General features: G+C 41.7%; 1 protein-coding gene across 2 annotated transcripts in view; it reads left to right on the forward strand.

Moving 5' to 3' along the window:
- Wwc2 (WW and C2 domain containing 2) overlaps nt 1-24946 on the forward strand; it is a 250300-nt gene that overhangs the window by 182390 nt on the left and 42964 nt on the right. Inside the window, exons 10-16 of one of the 2 annotated variants that reach the window (XM_045141686.1) lie at nt 4731-4820; nt 5978-6585; nt 10686-10815; nt 11672-11752; nt 11838-11939; nt 15682-15874; nt 20354-20512. In XM_045141686.1, the coding sequence (XP_044997621.1) occupies nt 4731-4820; nt 5978-6585; nt 10686-10815; nt 11672-11752; nt 11838-11939; nt 15682-15874; nt 20354-20512 (1363 nt within the window). The remainder of the gene's footprint in view (nt 1-4730; nt 4821-5977; nt 6586-10685; nt 10816-11671; nt 11753-11837; nt 11940-15681; nt 15875-20353; nt 20513-24946) is intronic. The other variant, XM_004657110.2, reaches the window with a different exon arrangement.

A 24946-nucleotide genomic window follows, 5' to 3' on the forward strand; every position in this document is an offset into this window, starting at 1 on the left:
AGCGACCCATTTGACAAACACCAACAGGCACAAAAAGTTACGGATGAGAAGGCAAGGCTGGCTTACCTCTGTTTACATTTGTATAATTTAAACGTCCAGGACAGAAGAGTAATAGCTATTGTCAATAAATATAATTAAATTGTTTAGCTTTTGTATTGGCCATGTATAAAACACCAGTAATATTTTATGTATTATGTAGCACTAAGCAAATGTTACATCTAATAATTCTTTGATATCCACAAGGGATTGGTTCTAGGTCCCCATACCAAAATCCAGTAAGTGTCTTATAGAAATTGGTGGCATTTGCATATAACCTACACATATCCACCCATATACTTTGAATAATTTATAATTAATTATAATACCTACTACAATGTAAATACTATGAAAATAATTGTCATGCAATACCGTTTACGGAACAATGACACAGGAAAGAAAAGACTACATGATCAGTACAGGTGCAGATTTTATTATTTTTTTTCATAAATATCTTGACTCATGGTTGGTTGACTTCTCGAATATAGAACTTGGGATGTGGAGTGTCCACTGCAGTCACACACATCTTATGTGCCAAATCCATCTCGGCTGGTCTACTTTGTAGCCAGTAAATCCAAGAAGGCCTTATAGGCTGCCCTTGGCTTTGTGCAGGGAGATAGAGAACACATTTATTTACTTATCTTAGTCCACATTTACAGGCATGATGTCTTGCTTGTCTTTTTTATTAGGGATGATTTGTTCCTAAGTGACTTTTATACTTTGGTTTGCACATACATAACTGTCAAAATTCCAGCAGCAGGTTAGAACTTAGCAGGAGCTATAAAATACCTCTATAAAATAAAGATAATGTTTAGTGAGGAACAGCTATGTGGGTTGTGTCCCATGGGGAATAGACAGTATGGGTAGCTGACTAATTTATGACGTCTGCCTGGCCTGTCTGATCAGATATTACTAGAAAGAAAAACATACATATTTTATGTTTGTAATATACTGATATTCTAAATCTTTGGAAATTAAGCCATTTGGTATTGCACATTAGTACGCACTAGTCTTTCTAGCATCTTCAATGGTCAAAGACACATTCTCACCATATGTTGCAGTAGGAAATTGAGGTGTTCATGCTTTCCTGCTTGAACAGCTGTTGGTTGCTCAAGGCTCTCACTGTTATGTGTATGTAGAGGGAGGAGAGAGGAGATGGGCATGCGTGCCTTGGACTGTATGTGGAGGTTAGAGGACAGTGTTTAAGCATGGGTCCTCATCTTCCACCCTATTTGAAGCAGAGTCTCTCATTCACAGCTCTGAGAGCCTCCAGGAAATTCTCCTCCTGTCTCACTGTCACCATGCTGGAATTACAGCTTCTGGCTTTTACATGTGTTCTGGAGATTCAAACTCAGGAACTCATGCTTGGGCAAGTGCTTTATCCACTTAGGCTCGGGGTTTTGCATGTCCAAAAGAAGAACCTACTACTGCTGTGGCGAGCACCAAGTCTCTTATTCCCCAAGTGGGAACATAGTAGGTTCAGGACTTGATAATGCTTTTTCCTTTCCCCTCTGTCGCCTTTTCTTGTTCTTCACTCTTTATTTCTGCTCTGCTAATTGATGCTGTACAGCTGAAACTGGGGCCTTAGAACGTAAGAGAATTCCTTTGCAAGTCATGTGTTTCCTCAATGTTAAGACAGTGAGTGGCCATGGATGCTTTTGGGAAATAGAGTTTTTTTCACAAAACCTAGTGTCCCTGAGCCTTGCTACAGCTAGGCTACTGAGCCCCACAGCAGTAACTGAGATTGCCATCTAGTGGTAGGACAGCGCACCTGCCGGAGCCAGAGGGACTCACGTTGGAGAGGGATCATCATCATCTGAAGAGAAATTGCTCTCCAGTAAAGGAAGTCATGCAGTGTAGCCACACTGTGCATATTTCATATTCTCTTCTACAATCTTCTATTGACATATCTTACATTGTACTTTTTATAGCTGATGAGATCTCACAAATTCTTGGGGTTTTAGCCTTGAAATTGCCAAGATGTCCTAATTGTTTAAAAAATTCTGTTGTTGTTGTTGTGTATGTGTGTCTGGGCATCCGTGCCTGGTGCATGTGTGCTGCAATGCATGTGTGGAAGTCAGTATGTCCTCATTTGTCCACTTCCTTTGAGGCAGGCTTTCACTAGATTATGCTCTGCCATTGTTCCTTTTGCTGTACTTATAGAGAACTTCACGGACATTCTCCTGCCCCCACTTCCCATCTCACCATCAGAGTGCTGGGATCCCAGAAGCTCACCATGGCTTCTGGCTTTTTACACAGGGTTTGGGGGACATTGAACCCAGGTTTTCAGGCTTGAGTTATAAATTCTTTATCTCTTAAGCGATCACTTCATCCTCCTGAATTTTTTTTAAAATTATTTATTTATTTGAGAGCGACAGACACAGAGAGAAAGACAGATAGAGGGAGAGAGAGAGAATGGGCGCACCAGGGCTTCCAGCCACTGCAAACGAACTCCAGACGCGTGCGCCCCCTTGTGCATCTGGCTAACGTGAGTCCTGGGGAACCGAGCCTCGAACCGGGGTCCTTAGGCTTCACAGGCAAGCGCTCAACCGCTACGCCATCTCTCCAGCCCCTGAATTTTTTTTTAAAGCAAGTTGGCTGAGGCATGAGGAGCTGTTTATAATAGGCAAGGAAAGGCTTTATTCTGTAGAAGGTATAAAAGTTTCCTCAGGGGCAAAGCTGTGAGTTCAGGAGAGGCCAGGCAGTGCTTCTCCAGCCCCTGGCAGAGTGCTGGGGCTAGAGGGGGTGAAGGTTAAAGACGATGGAAGGGTGAGCATTGGATAAGCAGGACTAGGGAGAGGGATCTTTTAGGCTCCAGAGAGCTGGACAAGACCTGGAGGAGAGAGATGCATCTCAGGAAAGGGCTTAGAATTTTCCAGGAAGTTGGAGAAGTCTCCCGCAGTAAGGATGCCTGGACTCTAAAGATTTTCAGCTGTCCCCGCCTCGCAGAGCTTGCTGACGACATCAGTACCAGAGATTCTTGCCCCACTAGGAGGTTTCTGTGGCTGTCCCTAATGTCTTTGTTTCCAGTGACATCAGAAAGAAGCCCAGGTAGAGGAGGGAGAAAGAGATGATACTGCCTTCTAAGACCTTGAGGCCATTTTGGGAGACATGGGAACATAAACACAGCAGCCAAGTACCAGTGGGGGAGAGTCAGCCTGGAGGAGCTGGCAGAGCAGTCCCTGAGCACTGCATGGGGAACAGGACAGGGCATCCTGGTGACATGTCATACCACAGCCTCCTCAAGACGCCAGAACAGGCTTTTGTGTTAATAGAAGTAATGCTTGGTTTTAAAACTGATTTAATAATATTTTTCTTATCAAAGACATGAGTTTTAAGTGCTCAGATTCTCTCCAGACCTTTATGTACATAGTTCAGTTAGTCTTGGTGTTAATTTTTTTCCCCTTTCTTGAGTTGTTGTTTATGTTTGGGAGATTAAAAAGTACTGTTCCCCTTTCTAAACTGTTTAAAAGCTGTGGGAGAAAAACTTATCATGCCTTGAAGTACTAAATAAAACAGCCAGAATTACTTTTTAATTTTGACATATAACAGAAAGTATGTTGTGGACACATCAAAGGGCTAGATACCTATAAATAAAATGAGCCTATTTTCTTACCACCTAAAACATGCATAACATTTCAAAGAGGCTGGAAATTAGAGAAATTTTTTTTTTTCTCCAAACCAAAGTGGCTGATTTTTTATATCACCACTTTGCAGAGTAGGCTGAAGCTTTGAACAAGAGTGATTGTTTTTTATCGTCTACAGAGCACTTCCACATACATTACTCTACCTGATCCCTTTAACTGCCTTATCAGGTAGTCACAGGAGGATGGTAGTCACTGTTTACTGATGAGAAAGGTCAGACCCTTGACTTGTGACTTGCCAGAGAATACAGAGCACATAAAAGCAAGTCCAAAGCCAGGAACTGAGGCACTCTTTTTCCAAATCCTCTCTGTCTGAATAATGTCTAAAGACCCTCAGACGATAGGGATTCCTTGTACATGCTCAAAGCCTCACCTCGGATGTTTGATCTAGTTTTAAATGAGCTAGTTTTCAATATATAATCCCATAATTACTCTAATTTAAAAGCACTCATAATGTTTTCCAGTTGGATGTGTATAAAATTGTATGGTAATCTGGTGCATGTGATGAGATGCAATGTGGCTAGGAAAGCAAATCACTTTGAGGTCTTCTTGTTCAAACAGTTAAGCCCACAGCAGCAACATGGACTAACCTTTCTTAGATTTTAAAACTAAGGAAAGTAAGATTTGAGTTTTCACCATCACTTATTATTTTGGAACAACCCTTACTAAATTCAGTACCAAGGTGACCCTTTGTATCTTGTTATTGCTATCTAATGTTTTGTAATACGAAGCCAAACTACAGACCTGTTTAGAGTTCTGTGGTCTTGGTTTAGGCTTCCTGTGTGCTATTCCTCTTGACTCACAAGGCTGTGTGGTTTATCCTCTGGGACAAATTTTACACTACGGACATCTTAAAGTTTGCATAGCTTTGGTGGTTGGGCATGAACCCATTTATCATGTCTGGGAAGCCTTGTCCAAATTCCCATTTTCTGTCACATGCATTCAGACTTCCCCTCCTCACGTGTATTTCTTGTATATTGAAGGTCTTCTCTTTCCTTTCAATTTTTGTTTCATAATCATTTGCACATGTATTTCTGTCTTTTTTTCCAGATTGAAATTGGAAGAGAGAAGGAAAGAACTGCTACAAAAACTTGAAGAAACTACTAAATTAACTACTTATTTGCATTCACAACTTAAAAGGTAAGTCTTGCTAGGTCCTTGGAGAAAAATTTTTTTCTGTCATTTAGGCATATTGTAACTATTTTTGGTTACCTTTGGTTATTTTTCAGTTATTTAATAATAAGTAAAATAGTTATGCTAGTACACTTAATGTTTGAGTTACCAGATTTAAAGCCACATAGATGTTTTTTCTGTAACTTTAAGATCATATTTGTAATGTATTGGAAATAAGTTATCAGAAAAAAGTATGTCTAAATGTCAGTAAAAGCTTAAGAAAATAATACACTTGTGCCATTTTCCTATGTTTTACAAAGGAAAAGTAGGGGAAAATCTACTTTAAAATAGTTGTCTACATAATCTCTTATACTCGTTAGAAAAATATCCTACATTCACCCACAGAGAAGAAGAAAAGTGAGGGAACTCGAGGGTCTTGTGTAATCTTTTGAATTTGTGTGTATGTGTGAGAGAGAGAGAGAAAGAGAGAGAGAGGGAATGAGAACACATGCCACAGGCACATACAGGATTCAGAGACAACCTAAAGGTGGCTATACTCCACCTTCTGAGACATACTCTTAGGCTGCCACAACCACTAGCTTCAGATTGCATCTGGCTTTTATTTGGGTGCTAAGGAATATGGCCAGCAGGCTTTGCAAGCAAATGTATTTAACCACTGAGCCATCTCCACAACCCCCTCTAAATGTGTGTGTGTGTGTGTGTATGTATGTATGTATGTATGTATGTGTATATGTATGTATATGCATACATATATGTGTGTGTACATATATATATGTGTGTATATATATATGGTTGTCAAAGTAGCATGTACATTAACACTTTGTTAGAATGATTCTTTCAGTATTTTCATTTGCAAAGTTGCCTATAGTTAGCTGTGCTAATTAACTTGCAAATAGGCATTTGAGTTTTCTTTGCAAAAGACTTATCAGCTTTTAATAAGAACTACTGACTTATTAGTGAAAGAGTATCTGGAAGTCAAGGTTGATAACACTAGTGAATAAGGAGGGCTGCATGTTCTGAGAGCAGGTTTCTTGGGTCTGATCATGGATTTGATTCTTGGACTGCCCTGGCTTCCCACTTTAGGCTCTGAAGGAAGCAGGAGATACTGTGGTTGGGTTTCCTGCTAGGTGGCAGATTTTTGCAGTGTGCTTTTCTTTCCCCAGCCTCTCCTCCAGCACGCTGTCCATGTCGTCTGGGAGCAGCCTGGGGTCCTTGGCATCCAGCCGGGGCTCGCTGAACACCTCCAGCAGAGGATCGCTCAACTCCCTCAGTTCTACTGAACTCTATTACAGCAGTCAGGGTGATCAGATAGACATGGACTATCAGTATAAACTGGACTTCCTTCTGCAAGAGAAGGGTGGCTACATGCCTTCTGGACCTATCACCACCATCCATGAGAACGAGGTGGTCAAGTCCCCCAGCCAGCCTGGCCAAAGTGGACATTGTGGGGTGGCAGCCTCAGCCACTGGCCACACTCCCCCACTGACTGAGGCCCCCAAGTCTGTGACGTCTCTATCCTCCAGGTCCTCCCTTTCCTCCTTATCCCCTCCTGGCTCTCCTTTGGTGTTGGACAGCACATTCCCCGTGTCTTCTCATGACACCCTCAATCAGTTCACTACCGACTTTGAAGATTGTGACTTGAGCAGCCATTTTGCAGACATTGGACTTGCTGAGAATCAGGTTGTGCTAGGTGCGGACTCAGTAGGAGCACCCCAGCCTCTTTTAGAGGATGATGACTGTGCCGGAGAGCCACTGTATGAACGAACAGCAGGTAAATGCACGCCATGGTTTCCATGTGTTCCCTCTGAGCCATTTTAAGAGGAGGGACTACATACATCTTTCCCACAAGGAATTGGTATGGTCTTACTGTGAGTATATTCATTTTGGCTTCGTGTAAGGACTGTGTATTCATATACCTAAACTTTTTTCTTTATCAAATCAGGATATACATACACACACATATATACATCGGTGATAAAGAGCTTCCTTAGCATGCACAGGATCCTGTGTTCCATCCCCTGGTACCACAAAATAAAAATAAAAACTGCAGCTGAGTATGGTAGTTCATGCCTATAATCCCAGCAGTGAGAAAGGTGAGGTAGGGGACTAATGTGACTTTGAGGTCACTCTGGCCACAAAATGACTTCTAGATCAACCTGGGCTATAGTGAGACCCTGCCTTGGGGAGGAGGGTATAACAGCTTTCCTTCTTAGTGTATTCCCTCGTTGATACCTGTTCTGTAGCCCAGAGACCCTGTGTGGCAGGTTCCAGCTGCCTGGAAGGGTATGTGAACAGTGGATTGTGGCTCTGAAGTAGCAATGCAGAAAACGGGACTTTCTTTTCAACATTGGCCTAAAACAGATTAAAACAAAGTCAATTAGCATATCAGCTAATTAGTACCAAGGTTCAATGTTTAGGTTGCTCAGGGAGTTCTATATAAATACAGTTTTTGTTTCATGCAAGACTCCTCTTCTGCTTAAGTTAATTGGAGGCCATTGAGTCCAGTGTCCGGCACTACTCTGCCATCTTCTGGCTGCTTTCCCAGTTGCAGCACCTGAAAGATTGCAATTGAGTGTCCTCCCTCCTGCTTGTGTGTATAAAACAGGAACAAGGAGAATTTCTTTTCTTTATTTTTTCCTTTTGTCTTTATTTATTTTAACGTAGGCTCTTGCTCTAGCCCAGTTTGACCCTCCTACCTTTGCCTCCTGAGCGCTGGAATGAAAGGCATGCGCCACCATCCAGCCTCTTATAAGAATTGCATTTTTAACCACTGTTTTCCTCTGTGAATATGTGAGATGTGGTTGTAAAGAGAAGACAGTGCTCCTATTGCCAAGTGTTCCCAGAAGGATGATCCATTTAGAGCTAGCTTGAGGTACAGTGTGAAGTGCAGATTCTGCTCCTGCAAGAAACACCTGTGGGTGTGCCCTGCCATACAGAAAGGACAGCTTCCGTAGAGCCATGGGCTTGCTATCTCAAGAAGCAGGTTCCTTGCATTTAGGGCCTTAGTAATTCTAAGTTTTCATTGCTTGGTCAATCCAGATCTTTGAGAACATAGATGAATACAAGTTGTTTTTTGGTTTCTAATATGGAAGACTGAAGTGTGATATTCTACCCCTGGGGCAGAGCTAAGGCTGGTGAGACTTTCAATGGTCTTTGTTCCTCCTCTTGGGGATGTAACAAAGTTACAAGTAATGCCGTTTTAATAATCAACCACAAAGAAAATAAACACTGGAGGAATGTGTCCATTAACGGCTCCACCAACAGGGAGCCACCATGGGGCTCTCATGGGCATAAGTGCGGTGGGTGGTGAGTTGTATATCACCCTTGGAGACAGCTACCCCTGCACTCTCAGTTTGGTCATCACTGTGCTTGGAGGCGCTTTGGAGAGCTGACATCCTATCTCTCAGGCCTGTCCTTAAATGCAGAGTTGAGATGATAGTCATCCCTTGTAGCATGTGAGAGGATTAAAGCCATCATAGCATGTCTGGCACGTGTGCTGGGGTCGTGATGATTGTTTACCACAACAATGGTACTGAGCCCTGTACCCTGCACAGACCACTGCAGGTTTGGGAACGAAGGAGAATGCAGGGGAAGAGGAGAAAGCCCAGCACCCTTTGTGTAATTCTTGCTTTTCAGACTTTCAGGACTTTACATTTCTTGACCATTCATTTTTGGAGTGTTCACTGGTGACCACTTCTCAAAGTCCCATCAGCTCAGAGGGCCCAGTACATGAGAGCGAAGACTGGCAAAGAGAAAGGGACCCCAAAAACTAATGATTCAGGGTCCTTATCCCACCTATCCATCCTGAGACCCAGACACTAATCATGCAGACATGTTGACTTAACCTGAGCCTGACTCGCAACACCTGGATTGCTACAGTGTTTGTCGATGACCTTGTGGCTAGAGACAGGTGCCTTTGAAGCTCTGTGGAATCACTTTTAACTTTTTAAACATTGTAAAGCTGCCACAGAAAACTCATCCTTAGCCCTGGCATGGCTTGGTGGTACAGCACTTGCCTAGTGCGTACCAGCTCCTGGGTGATATTCCCAGTACCTCAAAAGATGTTACCCTAAGGGGCCTAGGCATCGTTTGCAGATCACTTACAGTTACCTGTGTGAAAACAGCAGAAGGTGTGTATTTTAACCATAAAGACTAATCCTCAGAGGCCACAGTGCTTGATTTATTCAGGGAGCACCTGCCCTTCTCTTGAGGGTAATGACCTTCTGTGAGGGACACCATTCCTTCCTCTCTCTCTCTTTCTCTGTCCCTCTCTGGGTGCTCTAGAGTTTTCTGTGGGTGAGGTTGAGTCAGTTTTATATAAATTCCACTCCTCAGCATTAGTTCCTGCCAGATGACAGAAACCAAGTTGGAATAACTATGAAGTCTTTCCACAGTCAGTCTCTGTCATTGTCAAAGTCAATTTCAGTCTGCTGTGGTTATTCCTGGGGGTAATCAATAAATCATGTCATCACCTTCACCCCTCACAAAGGGGGGTGGGCGGAGAAAAGGCACTTCATCATCAAGGAGAAAGCATTCCCACTGCCAGAAATAAAAGGGAAAATGCAGCAATCAATCCTGTAATCTGAAGCCTTAAAACTTAAACATCTTAACAAGATGTAAAGTCACGACTCAGAGGGGGGCCGAAATGCATACCAATCCTGCTCCTCCACTCACTCACTGGAGGATGAAAGAAACTCCGCGGGCTTGCAGCTTATTACAGCCCAGAACACAGCTTTAGATGAATGCTCCTTGTTCACTGCAGGATGCTGCTGTATGAATATGAGTTAGAGATGAAAGTTAAGTGGTAGTTGGTGCTAAAGATTCAGTAGCACAAAAGTTTTTTTTTTAAAAAATGGTATTAGCTAGTGAGTATTCCTGTAAGTCAAAGATATTTTCGTTTTAATTTCTGATAGAATAGTTGTGTAGGAGACATAGAATCTGACAGCTGGAGGCAAGCACGGAGCAGATTGGGAACTTCTTTGCAGGAGTGGTTAGCTCTCCACATAGGAAGGTCTTCATATTTGAGGGAGGCACAGGGTGTCTTAGACCAAATGTGTAGTGAGTAGATCATGAATGCCTGAAGAAAAGAAAATGAAAGTGTGCATGTCTTGCTTTAAAATATTTCAGAATTTGGGCTGGAGAGATGGCTTAGTGGTTAAGCACTTGCCTGTGAAGCCTATGGACCCCAGTTCAAGGCTCTATTCACCGGGACCCATGTACACCAGATGGACAAGGTGGCACATGCATTTGGAGTTCGTCTGCAGTGGCTGGAGGCCCTTGCACGCCCATTCTCTCTCTGTCTGCCTCTTTCTCTGTCACTGTCAAATAAATAAAAATAAACAAACCAAAACAAAAAGGCGGGTGCCACCACGCCTGTCTAGTATTTATTTTTTTAAAAATACTATGTTTTAAAATATTTCAGAATTTAAAAATAATAATACAATGTGGGGTTGGAGGGATGGCTTAGTGGTTAAAGCATTTGCCTGCAAAGCCAAAGGACCCTGGTTTGATTGCCTAGGACCCACAATAGCCAGATGCACAAGGGGCACATGTGTCTGGAGTTCGCTTGCAGTGGCTGGAGGCCCTGGCCCACCCATTCTCTCTCCCCCCTTTCTCTGCCAAATAAATAAAAATAAAATATTTAAAAAAATAATAATACAACATGTTTTCCCAAGTAACAGCTAAAATAACCATCGTTCCCAAATCTCACAAGTCACAGTGCTTTGGTCTCTTTCACATTAGTTGCTATGATTAAGCAACATCCTTGACTTTCAAAAGGAAACTGCCCTTTGGGATTCTCATGACTGAACTATACATATATTTTATAATTTCCTAATAAAAAACTAAATGCTCTCATTCTCCCCTCTTTAGATGTGGAAAAATTATCACCAAAAAGAAGAGGCCTCCACCTGCCCGGAGACAAAGCTGCTCGCGTGTCAGCCGCTGTGTCTGATGAGTCTGTGGCTGGAGACAGCGGGGTCTATGAAGCCTCCGTGAAACAGTAAGGCACCAACAGCAGGAGTGCTTCCCAGTGCCCTGTGGTGCATTTTTGGTAAAGGCACAGCTGTCATTAGTCTACAGTGAGGCAAGGACATTAGCTGTTCAGGAAATAGCATACCTGAAAGCGTCAGTTAGCTTTGGCTGTGGTTAGCATTCTGATGTACTCAGAGGCAGCAGCTGACTGTCCTGAAGATCTAAGTGGGAATGTAGGAGTGAATTGTCAGTGCCAGTTTGTTAATAAACCCAGAGCCTCCTGCCACTGCACACGAACTGCAGACACAATATGCCACTTTGCACATCTGGTTTTACGTGAGAACTGGGTAATCGAACCCCAGGCTGTCAGGCATTTCCCACAAGCACCTTTAACCACTGAGCCGTCTCTCCAGCCCTTTTTTCAAATTTGTATTTATTTTCCATTTCTGACTTTTTTCATACATGGATTCCCCCCAGTTACCCTCTCTCATCGACATACTACTTCCACATTACTCCCCATCTTATGCTCATGCTAGTTTTTGGTGGGGGTCATTGAGTTAAGTAGGGTTGCCTGCATATCATGGGGGAAGGTTACTTACTACAGAGGAGAGAGGTGGTTCCTCATGCCTCTCAGAGGGTGTTGAGCTTAGGGTAGAGCCCAAGAAGCCAGACATCAGCAAGTCTGTTCCCTGAGCTCAGAGGCAGACTCTTGGGGAGTAAAGAAGCTCTGAACCAATAAGCCACCACTAGGGTTGATGCCACTGGGGTGGGGTTAAAGTGGCCATTGAGTCAGGTATCCATTCACATTCACTGAGTGGCAAACAGCAGTTGCAGCAATCAGTGTTCCTATTAACTGACTATTCACCTTTTTTCTGGGTCCCTAGGCCTAGTGAATTTGAAGATGCTCCCTACAATGAAGAGGATGTCACTGTGGTAGAGACTGCCCAGGTGCAGATAGGACTCAGGTAAAGCAGTGTGCATAAGGGCATGTGGCAGTTCTAGAAACCTCTGCCTAACCAGTGGCCTACTATTACTCCTTACTATATTCAGCTTTTCTCTTCACAGATACGACACAAAAAGTTTGAGTTTCATGGTGATTGTAGCTCAGCTCCGAAATCTTCATGCCTTCTTGATACCTCATTCTTCAAAAGTGTGAGTACAGTCAGTGAAGAACAAAATGAGGAGATTAAAAATTTCCACATAGATAATTCTCCATGCGATCAAGCAGTTCATCAAAATGAAGCCATGAGGAAGGCATCTCAGGACTGCTCATGTCTAAATCAATAGCATATAAAGTCAAAGAGAAGAGAAAAATGTGAGAAAGGCACATTAGGTTTTGGTCTCTGTTCAACTGATTATCAAGAATAGGAATCAAAACTTTGTGCCTTTTAAAAAATATGCTTTAAATATTTAGACCTGGCACTCGAAAGGTGGAGACAGGAAGATCAGCAGTTTGAGGCCAGCCAGGGCTACTTGAGAGATACAGAAAGAGGTGGGGGTGGGGAAAGAAAGAATGGGTGCGCCAGGGCCGCAAATGTACTCCAGACCATGCGCTGCCTTGTGCATCTGGCTTATGTGGGTCCTGGGCAATCGAACCTGGATTCTTAGGCTTCACAGGCAGGTGCCTTAACCACTAAGATAGCTGTCCAGCTCTTTGTTACCTTTTTTAACTAGAGAGATTCTGTTTTGTGTTATGCTGGGGTGTGACTGTTACAAATATAATTAGAATTTTTATTATTGCATAGTATCAGTTCGGAGAAATAACCTGATCTCTTACATGAAAGTGTAGTGATGAAACTTCACCCATACAATATTGCCACTCAGGCATTTTATCATGTTATGTGAAAGATTATGCTTTTATCATCCTGCTTCCAGTAATGTCTTAATTATAGTTATTTCACTGCATCCAACAAAGTGATATCACACTGTCATAGTCCAATGTTCCAGAACTGTTTCCTGACAGGTATTTCTGGAGTGCTTTACTTTACAGTCACTTTCTAAAGCAAGAGTTGCAATGATTCCCTAAAGGCTCATGGGTGGAAAGTACCAGAAAGAACCCAGATTTCAGTCTAGCACCTATGACTTAGAAGACCAAGTCTATATTCTCCCCTACCTTTAAACGTTCTTGAACATGGCAGCACAAAGGCTTGGGAATAAAAGAGCTATCGAGTGATCGTAAGATTCGATACCGAGCCACGCAGCTATTAATGATGTAGTGTTATAGTGTATTTCTCGGGGAGTAGGACTTGTAACAGCTCACTGTAAGAGTCATGGATGTTTTACTTAGAGATTCACTGTTAATTCTACATTTTCATATTTACAAATTTCCAGAGAAAAGATAATGGGTTTAAAAAAATAGCTGGAAGGAGGTCATTTAGTAGAAACAGAAGAACAGGGAGAACAGTGACCTGCTGATCATCAGGGCTTTCTAGAGCTAGGATCCTGGAGGGGATGGAGCTAGAGGCCCTTCTTGAAATTGAGGCTTGGGAAACCCATTTTGTTAACAAGACCAGCAAGGACAGTGAACATGATATGACACTGGCCGGGTCAGCACATGGAGCTGATGAAACAAGGTCAGCAGTACTTTAGGAAGGCTGGCTTAATGACACAATCTGTGACTTTTTCTCTATGTGATACTGGACTATGCCCTTGGTGGCCTTGTCATAAGGGAGGCCAGAGAGAAGTCAGGATAAGCAGAGACTTGACTGGACAGTGAGCGCCAGTTCCCAAGCCAGCCCATGCACATGTTCTTTCCTCACACTCACATTTTAAGAATGCATCTGCTCCAAGTGTTCTACCACTGCTCAGCTATACCAGCCAAGGCATTCTCGTCTCCCCGGATGTCACAGGGTGCCTTCCAGAGGTGTGATGACAGCCAGAGTCACTTGGGAGCACTAGGTTCTCAGCTAGTTGGTGCTGCAGGCTGGGCTTCTCTCCTCTCTTGCATGTAGCCAGGTGTCTGATTGGCCTGAACTTTCCTGAGATCTATAGCAATACTTTCTTAAACCCACACATAATAGCTTTGACCTGAATAATTACACTGCTAAAAATGACAGCTCCTAAACCATGTTGTTGTTGTTTGGTTGGTTTGTTTTTTTGATTTCATTTGTTTAGTTTGCTGTGGTTGGAATTTGGCCTCAGTTTGAGTTATTTTGTTGTTTGTTTGTTTGGTGGACAAAGGGTCTCATTCTAGCCCAAGCTAACCTGGAACTTACTCTATAGGTCAGGCTGGCCTTAAGCTCACAGCAACCATCCTAACTCAGCCTCCTTAATGCTAGAATTAAAGGTATGAGCTTACCATGCCCAGTTTGGTTTTGCTTTTTGAAACAAGGTCTCTCATAGCCCTGGCTGGCCTCAAACTGTTGATCTTCCTGTCTCCACCTTTCGAGTGCCAGGTCTAAAGGCATGAGCCACCAGGCCTGGTTCCAAAACTTTGCTTTTGATTATTAGTTGATGAATAATAGTTGGTGTTCTGCTGGTTGCTAGCAGCCACAGTGCTTCTGTCCAGCATTTGGAAAGGTCTCTTTTCTAACAAAATGGGTGACAAAGCCAGCATTCCCTTTGTCTGCCTCGAAACCTTGGAAACGCTCACATTTTTGGTGTGGAAACATGTTGCAGTGACTCAAGTGGCGAGGCCTTGGGTACAGAATAAACCTGAAAGTTGAAGAAACAAAATTCCTTCCCTCCATTCAGTCTGATATTGGTGGTGGGGGTGGGGGGAGTGGACAACAACCAAAAAAAAAAAAAAAAAAAAAAAAAGAAGACTTTCCTCTATAAACCTCCAGCCCTCCAGGTCCCATAGTCATGGTCCAGGGCATACAGGTCTCTGGTGCAGGATCCCTATAATTAATGTTGCTATGAGATTTTTTAAAGCCATGACTTTCCTCACCTCTGCATTTGAATTTACAGTTTTTCTAATTAGAAAAAATGATGTTGTAGGATATAAATTTGACAAGTCTGAAAGTGGGGATGGTGGAAGATGTAGTGGATATTCTCTTTCTGGAATTAGGAGGAAAATGTCTCATGTTGTTTTGAGAATTGTGAATCTTCATATAATGTGCACTCAGAAAATTTACTCTAAAGTAGCATTGGAAGTTACTCTTTTCTATAATTTTTCATTGGAATTCACAAGGTATGAGATTCTTTTAAGAATGTGTCATACCTGCCACTTTAGAGATGCTAGGCAATGATGTTTTTAGATTGCTGTTTCATCTTATTTTAAATTCTTTTAACAAAATGCTACTTAGCCTTTTCATTCATTTTGGCTTTTCAAGGTAGGGTTTCACTGTAGCTCAGGCCGACCTGGAATTCACTATGAAGTCTCAGGCTGGTCTCGAACTCACAGCGGTCCTCCTACCTTTGCCTCTTGAGTGCTGGGATTGAAGTTGTGTGCCTCTAGTAGGATAATACATCCCATGCCTTAAGTTGGTCATCCAGAATCTCTTGTTTAATACCCAGAATGAGGATTCTTTGGGATAAAGTCACCAGTATCTATTTAGTGTATCCCCCACCTTCCCAGGCTCAGGAATAAATTATTTTGGACTTGGCTGTGCAAGGGGACAGGTGGGCCATTAAATCCGTCTGCCCTGTGGACTTTCTTCCTCTTTACTTTTCCTGTCCTGTGCTTTTGCTGCTGTCCTGGGGTGAGTGGCAGACTGACCTGTTTGTTGCATACTCAGGAGCACAGTTGGCATGGGTGAGTTAAGAACAGCGTCTCTGCAGCTGAATGAACAAGGACCCGTTATGACAGCAGTACTTTCATTTGTTAATGAACTCCATTTCCCCTGTTTTCTGTCTTGCAGATAACTGCAAATGCTCTCTGTCTCTCCTCTGTAGTTAAGGTACCTGTGGAATGCATGTTGCTCTTCTTTTTTTTGTTTGTTTGTTTTTACAGATATTTTAGGGTTGCTGTGCTTCCCTCCTCGGCGGATGTCAGCTGTCTGTTTCGAACGAAAGTCCACCCACCCACAGAATCTGTGTTGTTCAATGATGTGTTCAGAATGGCCATTTCCCAAGCAGTCTTGCAGCAGAAGACACTGAGAGTTGATCTTTGTTCTGTCAGCAAACATCGCAGGGAAGAATGTCTGGTAGGAGCCTTCAAAATGACCATTGTCAGGGTTCAGAGATGGTTCAGTGGGTAAGAGCACTTGCCCCACAAACATGTGGACCTGACTCACCATGAGTTCAGTTCCTTGGTGCCCACATAAAGAGCTGTGCCTGGCCATGGGTACCTGTAACTCCCATCATGTGAGGAGTGGAGATCAGAGTGGCTGGCGATCCCTGATCAGCCCATCTGACTGAAGATGGCAGCTCCAGGCTCAGCAAGAGACTCTATTCCAAGGAAATGAGCAGATGAGTGATAGAGGAAGATAAATAATGTTCTCATTTGGCTTCCATACAAGTGTCCACAGGGATGCACACACACACACACACACACACACACACACACACACACACACACACACCACCACACATACTCCCCCCCACACACAAATAAAATGACCATTATCGGATCACTTATGATTACTCTTCTGAGACTGTGTCTTCTGGTTGCATTGATCCTATGGCCCCTGCAGACCTGCTCAGAACCACTGACCCCATCCAATGGTTATTTCTTTCTTCTTTCTCACATTGTAGACTTAAATCTGCTTATAAATTGTAACATTCTATAAAGCTCATCTTTCCATTTCTGCCCTTGGACTGCAGATGGGCTTGTGCTGTGTTTTGACCAGCCTTGTGGAGCGTTCTTACTGGTCTCCAGTGTCAGACCCTGCACCAAGTGTTCTGTGTATGTTATCTCCTTTAATCCTCAGGATAGGTTTATCAAAGTTCAATTATGAAGGTGTTATTACCTCCTATTTTCAGATGGAAACCTCATCGTGAATGACAGAGCAAATATCTAAAAGTGAGCCCCTACATAATTCATTGATTCAAATTAAAATGAAGCAGGGCACTAAGTCTGTGGCTCCTCTGTTTAGTCCATTTATCCCCTCTATGGTGTTGGAGCATCTAGGAGGAAATAATGCTGTTTTGAACAGGATGGTTAAGTGTTACAGCAGAAGATCTGAGTCAACTAATACTGAGCTTAACACACTGTCATGCACTGTGACCACTAAAGCCATCACATACCAGTAAAGTTATGTGGATGTTCAGACACAGCCATCCAGAGATGGACCCATATGGGGGTTGTTAATAAAAATGGGTTTTTGGGGGCTGGAGAAATGGCTTAGCAGTTAAGATACTTGCCTGTGAAGCCTAAGGACCCAGGTTCAATTTCCCAGTACCCACATAAGCCAGATGCACAAGGTGGTGCATGTGTCTGCAATTCTTTTGCAGTGGTTAGAGGTCCTGTTGCATACATTCCACACACACCCCTCTCAAATACAAATAAGTGTTTTTAAGGTTTTGTTTTTGTTTTTAAGGCTGGGGAGATGGTTCAAGTGGTTACAGGTACTTGCTTGCAAAGCTTGACAGCCAGGTTCAGTTCCTCAGTACCCACCCAAAGCCAGATGCACAAAATGGCCCATGCATCTGGAGTTCGTTTGCAGTGACAAGAGGCCCTGCTGTGCCCGTACGCACCCACTCACTGACTCTCGCAAATAAATAAGTGTTTAAATTATTTTTAAAAAAAGAACTTTCCAGACCATTAAGAACTTTTATAAAATTATTTTACTATTGTACTCTTCTGAAAATCTTAAAGAAGCATCATGATCTGCAAAAAGTCCCCCGTCCCATCGTGCCCCCCCCCGCCTCAGCAGGAAGCATGTACATGCCTCAGGGTTAACAAAGCAAGAGGAAATCATTTTCTTCTTTTAATTTGAAGAAAAAGTGAAGGTAGTTCACCAGAAAAGATGGATTTGTTAGGTTATCTGAAAGGCGTTAGCATAGCAGATGTCCTGCTTAATATATGACAAGGGTTTCAGTAAAATTACTGTTAAACAGTTAACACTAAAGTTGACTTTGGACCCTGGCTGTGTGGTTAGATGGAATAGAAAAGCATTTTTCCTTTCCTGTTGTTGACATTTTAGAGTGACTCACACATCCAAAGAAAAATTTTACTGATTCTTCTTCAAGAAAAAAGCAGAATCTTTGTTTTTAACTATCTTTGGCGGACAGTGAGGTTTTAATAATAAAGTCACTCTGATGGCATATTTTAAGAAGTGCTATGTTTTTAGCTCAGCCATTTATTCTCTTTAAAATTATTTCATTTGAGCATAATACCACTTTTTTTTTAAGTTGTCTATCTTCCTCTTTCCGGCAATCTCATCAAGCAGGGAATGATACCTTTCAGGACAGGTGAAACAAAGGCTTTATCACACATGATCACCCACTGTCCTGATGAGCTTCTCTGGGACAATGGTCACAACTTGAGGGACCACCTAAATAACAGCAACAATAATAATAACTACATAACAACAACCTTGTTCTCATCATATGTTTTTTTCTCCTCATCTTTCTATACCATCACCACCTCCTACAAGGTGTCCTAAGCCTCTCTTTCTTTCTGTTGCTGAGGATACTATAAGAGCTTTTGTTACCTGGCCCTTCTTTGAGTCTCACATTTTGTGGTTCTCCTCCTATACGTATGCATAGAAGTGAAATGTTTCCTTTTTTCTATTTATCTACTTTGAGCCTATTTCATAAACTCAGTTTCAGAGCACAGAAAGTTTTTCTCTCCTGTATTAGTTACTTTTCTATAATTGTGACAAAATACCTAGCAAAAGCAACTTGAGGGAAGGGTTCATTTGGCTCACAGTTTCAGAAGGGATACAGCTTTTGTTGGTGGTGCAGATGTAGACACAGGAGCCTGAGGCGGCTGGTCACACTGCGTCTACAGTTTGTAAGCTGAAAGTGATAAGCGCCGGTGCTAAGCTTATGTTCTCCTTTTATTCAGCCCATGGGCCAGTGCCTCTCACATTCAGGGTGGGTCTTCCCTCCTCAGTTAAATCTTTCTAGAAAAACCCACATAGACACACTCAGAGGTGTGTTTCAGTGGTGACTGAAGATTCAGTTAAGTTCACAATGAAGATTAACCATCATATATCTATCCACTCCATGTGCCTTACGCATGGAGATGGTTGTCAGAGCTCTGACATTTGTCCTTCCTTCACTGAGCTCCTCCAAAATCCATTGTCCCTTCTGTGCTTCCTAATTAAACAATGGTAACCTAGTCACCTACACTCAAAATCTGTGAAGTTATTCCTGAAACCTTCCTTTATGTTGCATGCCTCTTGGTTTTATCTCTTGCTCATCTCTCCCTTCCGTCCCACTGTTCCACACCTTCGTCTTTCTCCTGTATGCACAATAGTCTGCTACTTTTGTTCTTTAAAATTTTTTTTAAAACTTACTTTATTGTATTATTTATTTGAGAGAAAGAAGCAGATTAGAGAATGGATGCATCAGGGTCTTCAGCCACTGCAAATTAACTTCAGACACATGCACCACTTTGTGCATCTGGCTTACATGGGTCCTGAAGAATCGAACCTGGGTCCTTTGGCTTCGCAGGCAAATGCCTTAATCACAAAGCCATCTTTCCAACCCTCAGAATTATTTTTATTTACATGAAACATGAATATACTATCATTTTTAAATTATGTATTTATTTGTTTGAGAGAGAGAAAAAGAATGGGCATGCCAGGGTCTCCTGCCACTATAGATGAACTCCAGACACATGCCACCCCTTGTTCATCTGGCTTACATGGGTCCTCAGGAATTGAACTTAGGTTCTTTGGCTTTGTAGGCAAACACTTTAACTGCTAAGCCATCTCTCCAACCCTATTATCATTTTTAAAAATTTAAACAGTATATATAATCAGATGAAAATTTAATGTTGGTACTCTTGGGAGCATTCCAGATATTTTCTATGAATGTGTTTAAAAAATATTTTTCTAGTGTTTCTATGTTTTTTTCCTTAAATGGTATCATATGTGGGGGAGGGAAGTGGAAGGAGAAATAGCTGGGGCTAGGGAGATGGGTCAGTGGTTAAAGGTGCTTGCTTGCAAAGTCTACTGACCCGAGGTTCAGCTCCCCAGTGCCCACATAAAACCAAGTACAAAGTAAGTGGCACATGCATCTGTAACCCCAAAGTGCCTGTGACAGTGGGAAGCAGGTGCAGGTGAATCTGAAACTCTCAGGCCAGCTACCCTGATGTTCCCTTGAGATCTGGCAGTTAGTTTGCAGTGGCAAAGACCTTGCCTCAAAGAAAATGGAGCATAGATACCCTGAAGTTGGTCTCTGATCTCTATATGTACACTGTGGCACATGCACCCATACATATATACACAATAAATAAATATTTTTTTAAGTTGCATGCTTAGTCATTAAATGTTGAGAAAATAATCTGGACTAGCTGTTAGATGGGCATTATTTCTCCCTGAATCACAGCTGAAGATACAAAGTATTTCCAGGTTTGAAAACTCACCGATACTTTATATCAGAAGCAGTGTGTTATTTCCACTGCAGAACAAACTCACCCAATAATGTTTATCACAAGGAACAAATACTAATTAAAACATCATATTTACTCTCCTGCTGATTTTTTTTTCTGTGTTTTCATTTTTCCATAGGCTGGAACTCAGATCAGCCTGGCAGATTTACCACTGTCCAATGATATTTTCATGCTATGGTATAATTTGCTTCCTTCCAAGCCTTGCAAAGAGAATGAAGAAGAAAACGAGGACTGTATATTTCAATCAGACCAGCCAGTACTTGATTCCATAGGCTTGGTGAGTCAAAGTCACAGAGTCATTAAAATGTGGCAATGTAATGTGGAACATAGGGTGCTAGTGAGCAGCAGGCTTTGCTCTCTTTCATTATCCCTCCTTTTCTCCTCTCACAGCTTCTCCCTTTGCTTCCAGTGTCCTAAGAAAGAAAGATAATTTGCAGCTTTGCTTCAGGTGGGCTTTATAAAAGGATCATATTGCCTTCCACAAAAATAAATGATTGGAGGCTTTGTAGTTTTAAATGGTCATGGAAACCTTTTGATTGACACATTTTTGTACATTGTGTTCACATATCTCATTCTACTTACGTATTTGCTGCTATTATATTTTGCAAAGGTTTTCCTTATTAATCTGAAAATGTGTGTTAATTTTTTTGTTATTTCAGTATCTGTAAATATTTTTCCTATCAAAAAATTTGTTGTACCTACTTGGTGATTATTAAATATTCTCTGAAAAAGTTTTCTTATAACTACTGGTCATACTTTAATAATTAAAAAAATAAGGGTGGGGTTGGGAAGATGGCTGAATGGATAAAGTGCTTGCCATACAAGTGTGCATACCTGAGTTTGGATCCCTCGGGCTCATGTAAAAACTGGTGGGTGTCTCTAATCTCAGAGCACCCACAGTGAGAAGGGAGGCAGACAGAGATAGGCAGATCACCTGGAAGCATGCAGACCAGCTAGCATGGGGAATGTACAATAAACAAGAGAAACCCAGCCTCAAACAAAGTAGAAGACAAGGACTGATACCCAAGGTTGTCTTCTGACCTACACACACACATACACACACACAAAATAGAGCTCTCTGTGGCACTATCCACTTGGCATTTGAGGATGTTGTTATTGACTACAAGTTTATTTTAGATAATCTATGAAAAACATATTTTACTAAGCAAAAGTCAAATAATCATGAGTTTAATTGGTCTTTGTAGCAGTTAGCATCTCATTGTTAAGACAAATCATGCCCGGCCCCCCCGCAGTAGCAGCTTGTGGTAGGGAAGGGTTTGTTTCAGGCTCATGGTGCAAGGTGAAGCTTCATCGTGGTGGAAGATGCTGGCTCACGTCATCATACATCTGCAGCAGAGAGAGAACAGCAAGCGTGAGCTGTCTCTGAATGCACAGTACGCTGGAGTCAGGGTTCTCCCCCAGTGGCAGGATTCCGCCTGCCAGGTCTAAGTAAGAAGCTTAACCACAAACACTTGAGGCTGTGGAGGGGGGGACTTTAGTTGTCAAACCTCCACAATCATCTACTGTATATGAAAAACTATAAGGACATTGTGGCAGGTAATAAAAAGAAACAGATTGTTTTACATGCCCAGGTTTGTGGTAGACACTAGGGCATATAAAATAATTACTTTCTTTATATTCTTTGAAACAGCTATATTGCAGAGTAATTCATATATCAAACATGCACTTTGCATGCACACAACTCAAATGACTTTTCACTTGTTTGCAGAGCTGTTCAGCCATCTCTACAATCTTCATATTAGCACTTTGCTATCATCTCCATAGAAGTCCCTGTCCCCATGAGTAGCCACTCCCAGCAATCCCTGATTCATCATCTGTTCCTCTAAATGTGCTTAGACTGGACATTTTGTATAAGTGACATATTGCACTATGTGTTCTCTTTTGACTGATTTCTTTCACTTAGCATAATATTTTCAATATGCCCATGGTGTGGAAGTGTTAGTATTTCATTCCTTTGTATTCCCATATCATATCCATTGCTGTTTGCTTACTACTCATCAGCTCGTATACACTTGGGTTGTTGATTATAAATAGCACTACTATGACCATATATATGCAGGGGTTTGTGTACACATATGTTAACATTTTTCTTACATGTATATGTAAGAATGTAAATTCTGAGTTGTAGAGAAACCCTGTAAAGGACTACAGACTGTTCTCTTGGTACAATAGGTTATTTTCTGTGTGTGTGTGTGTGTGTGTGTTTCTTTTTGAGGAAAGGTTTCACTCTGAAGCCCAGACTGGCCTAGGACTTGCAGTCCTCCTGCCTCAGCCTCTTGAATGCTAGGATTATAGGCATGTGCCACCTTATGCAGATTTCTATCATAATCCAGGTCCCTTGTCAGATCAATTATTTGTATATATTTTTCCTTGTTCTGTGGGATGTCTTTTTCATTCTCTTGATGGCTTTGATTACAGCACAGAGGTTCATTATTTTGATGAAGGTGCACTTTGTCCTTATTTTTGGTCTTTTTGTTCTGTTGGTGTTGTGTCTAAGAAGGTGTTGCCTAACCTAGCCTCACAACGATTTCTTTTGTCCTGCCTTTAGGAGCTTTAAACTCTTACATGTAAGTCTCTGCTACATTATATCTCATGTGAAGAAGGAGTTTCATATGTCCCATTCTTTTGTATGTGGATATGCAGTTGTCTCCTCACCTTCACTGAAAGAGCTCTTCATTCCCCACTGAATGATCTCCATGTCCTTGTTGAAAATCAATTGACTCTAAGTGTGTTTATGTATCTGCTCCCATCACCTGCACATCTTTTGTAAGCCAGTAGCATACTCTGTTGTTTACTATAATTTTGTAGTTGAAATCAGGAAGTGTAGGTCTTCCCAACTTTTCTTCTTCAAGATTTTTTGGTGATTTGAGATTCTTCATGTTTCCATATGAATTCTAGTCTCAATTCATCAATTATTTCCTCAAAGAGGGGACAGCTAGAATATTGACAGGACTAGAATTTAATATATAAGTCAACATAAGGTATATCTTGTAGATTTTAGTGTTGAAGTTTGCTTCTCTTGTTATATTTATGTCTAAGTATTCTTACTTTTTGTTAGCCTAATTTCATTGTGCAAAATGATGGATTTCATTATATACTTTCATGAATGCATATCACACACATACTATTATCTGTTGTGAATGGAATTGATTTCTTAATTTATAGATTATTTATCACATAACTGAATTTTATCAGTTTATCGTTGCTAAATTCACATTTTAGTTCTAACAGTTTTCAGTGATTTTCTTAGAATTTTCTATATTTTCTTTTTATTTACTTATTTATTTGAGAGAGGGCCTCCAGACGCTGCAAACAAACTCCAGACGCATGCAACACCTTGTACATCTGGCATATGTGGGTTCTGGGGAATTGAACCTGGGTCCTTAGGCCTTACAGGCAAGTGCCTTAACCACTAAGCCATCTCTCTCCAGCCCAAAATTTCTGCAGACATATTTTTACTTTTTTCCTATCTAATCACTTGTATTTCTTGTTCTTGCCTATTTGTCTTGGTTAGAACATCTAATATAGTGTTGAAAGTAGTGAGAAAAGATCCTTGTCTTGTTCCTGATATTGGGGGAAGGGGATGTGGCTTCATCATTTAAGTATGATTTTGTGGTGGTGATAGGTCTTTCATAGTTCCATTTACCAGATTGAAGATAATGTCCTTTCCTAGTTTATTGATTACTTTTACCACTAAAAGCTGGTGAATAAACAAATGCTTTTTCTACATTTATTAAAGTGGTCACATGGCTCTTATCCTTTATAAAGTTGACATGGCTTATTAGTTGATTATCAGGCATTTAATACTATAATCTTTCATTCCTCAAGTAAATCCTGCTTGATCATGCTATGATTCCTTTTTAAAAAATAAGTTTGCTAGTCTTTGTGTGTTCATATTTACAGTTTTCTTGTGATATCTTTGGTCTTGGTATCAGGGTAATTATGGAGCCATGGAATGAGACAAGAGCATTTCCTCCTCTCCCACCTTTTGTAGGAGTTTGAGAGGATATTAGTACTTCTTTAAATGCTTGGCAGAACTGTCCATTGACATTCTGGGGCCCTAAACTTTTTTGGGGGGATAATATTTTTGTTTACAAATTAAGCACCTTTTATTTTTTGTGCATAGTATGTGGGGTGTGTGGTGCTGATGCAGAGCCCCGTGCTTGCGCCTGTGGAGGCTAGAGAAGAAATGCAGCACCCATCCCCATCTCTCTCCCATCTGTTTTTCCTAGAAATAGTCTCTTACTCATTCCAGAGCTTGCCATTTTTCACACGGCCCCATGCCCAGGTGTGATTACCAAACCCAGCTGATCTCAGGCCCTCCTGCTTGTGTAGGAATTGCACTCTGCTCAGCCATCTCTCCAGCCCCAAATCCAGCATCTTTACTTGTTCTCAGGATTTTGTCCTTGTGTCAGTTTGGGTACCTGGTTTTTAGTGTTTTTGTTTTGTTTTGTTTTTTTATGCATTTATTTGAGATTGAGAGAGAGAAATGAGATGGGGAGGGGGAAGATAGAGAGAATGGGCAAACCAGGGCCTCTAGCCACTGCAAATGAACACCAGACATGTGTGCCACTTTGTGCATCTGGCTTGCATGGGTACTAGGGAATCAAATCTGTGTCCTTAGGCTTACTAAGCAAGTGCCTTAACCTTCTAAACCATCTCACCCGCCTGGTACCTGTGTATTTTTAGG

Source organism: Jaculus jaculus, chromosome 1, assembly GCF_020740685.1.
Source record: "Jaculus jaculus isolate mJacJac1 chromosome 1, mJacJac1.mat.Y.cur, whole genome shotgun sequence".
NCBI classification, from domain to species: Eukaryota; Metazoa; Chordata; class Mammalia; order Rodentia; family Dipodidae; genus Jaculus; species Jaculus jaculus.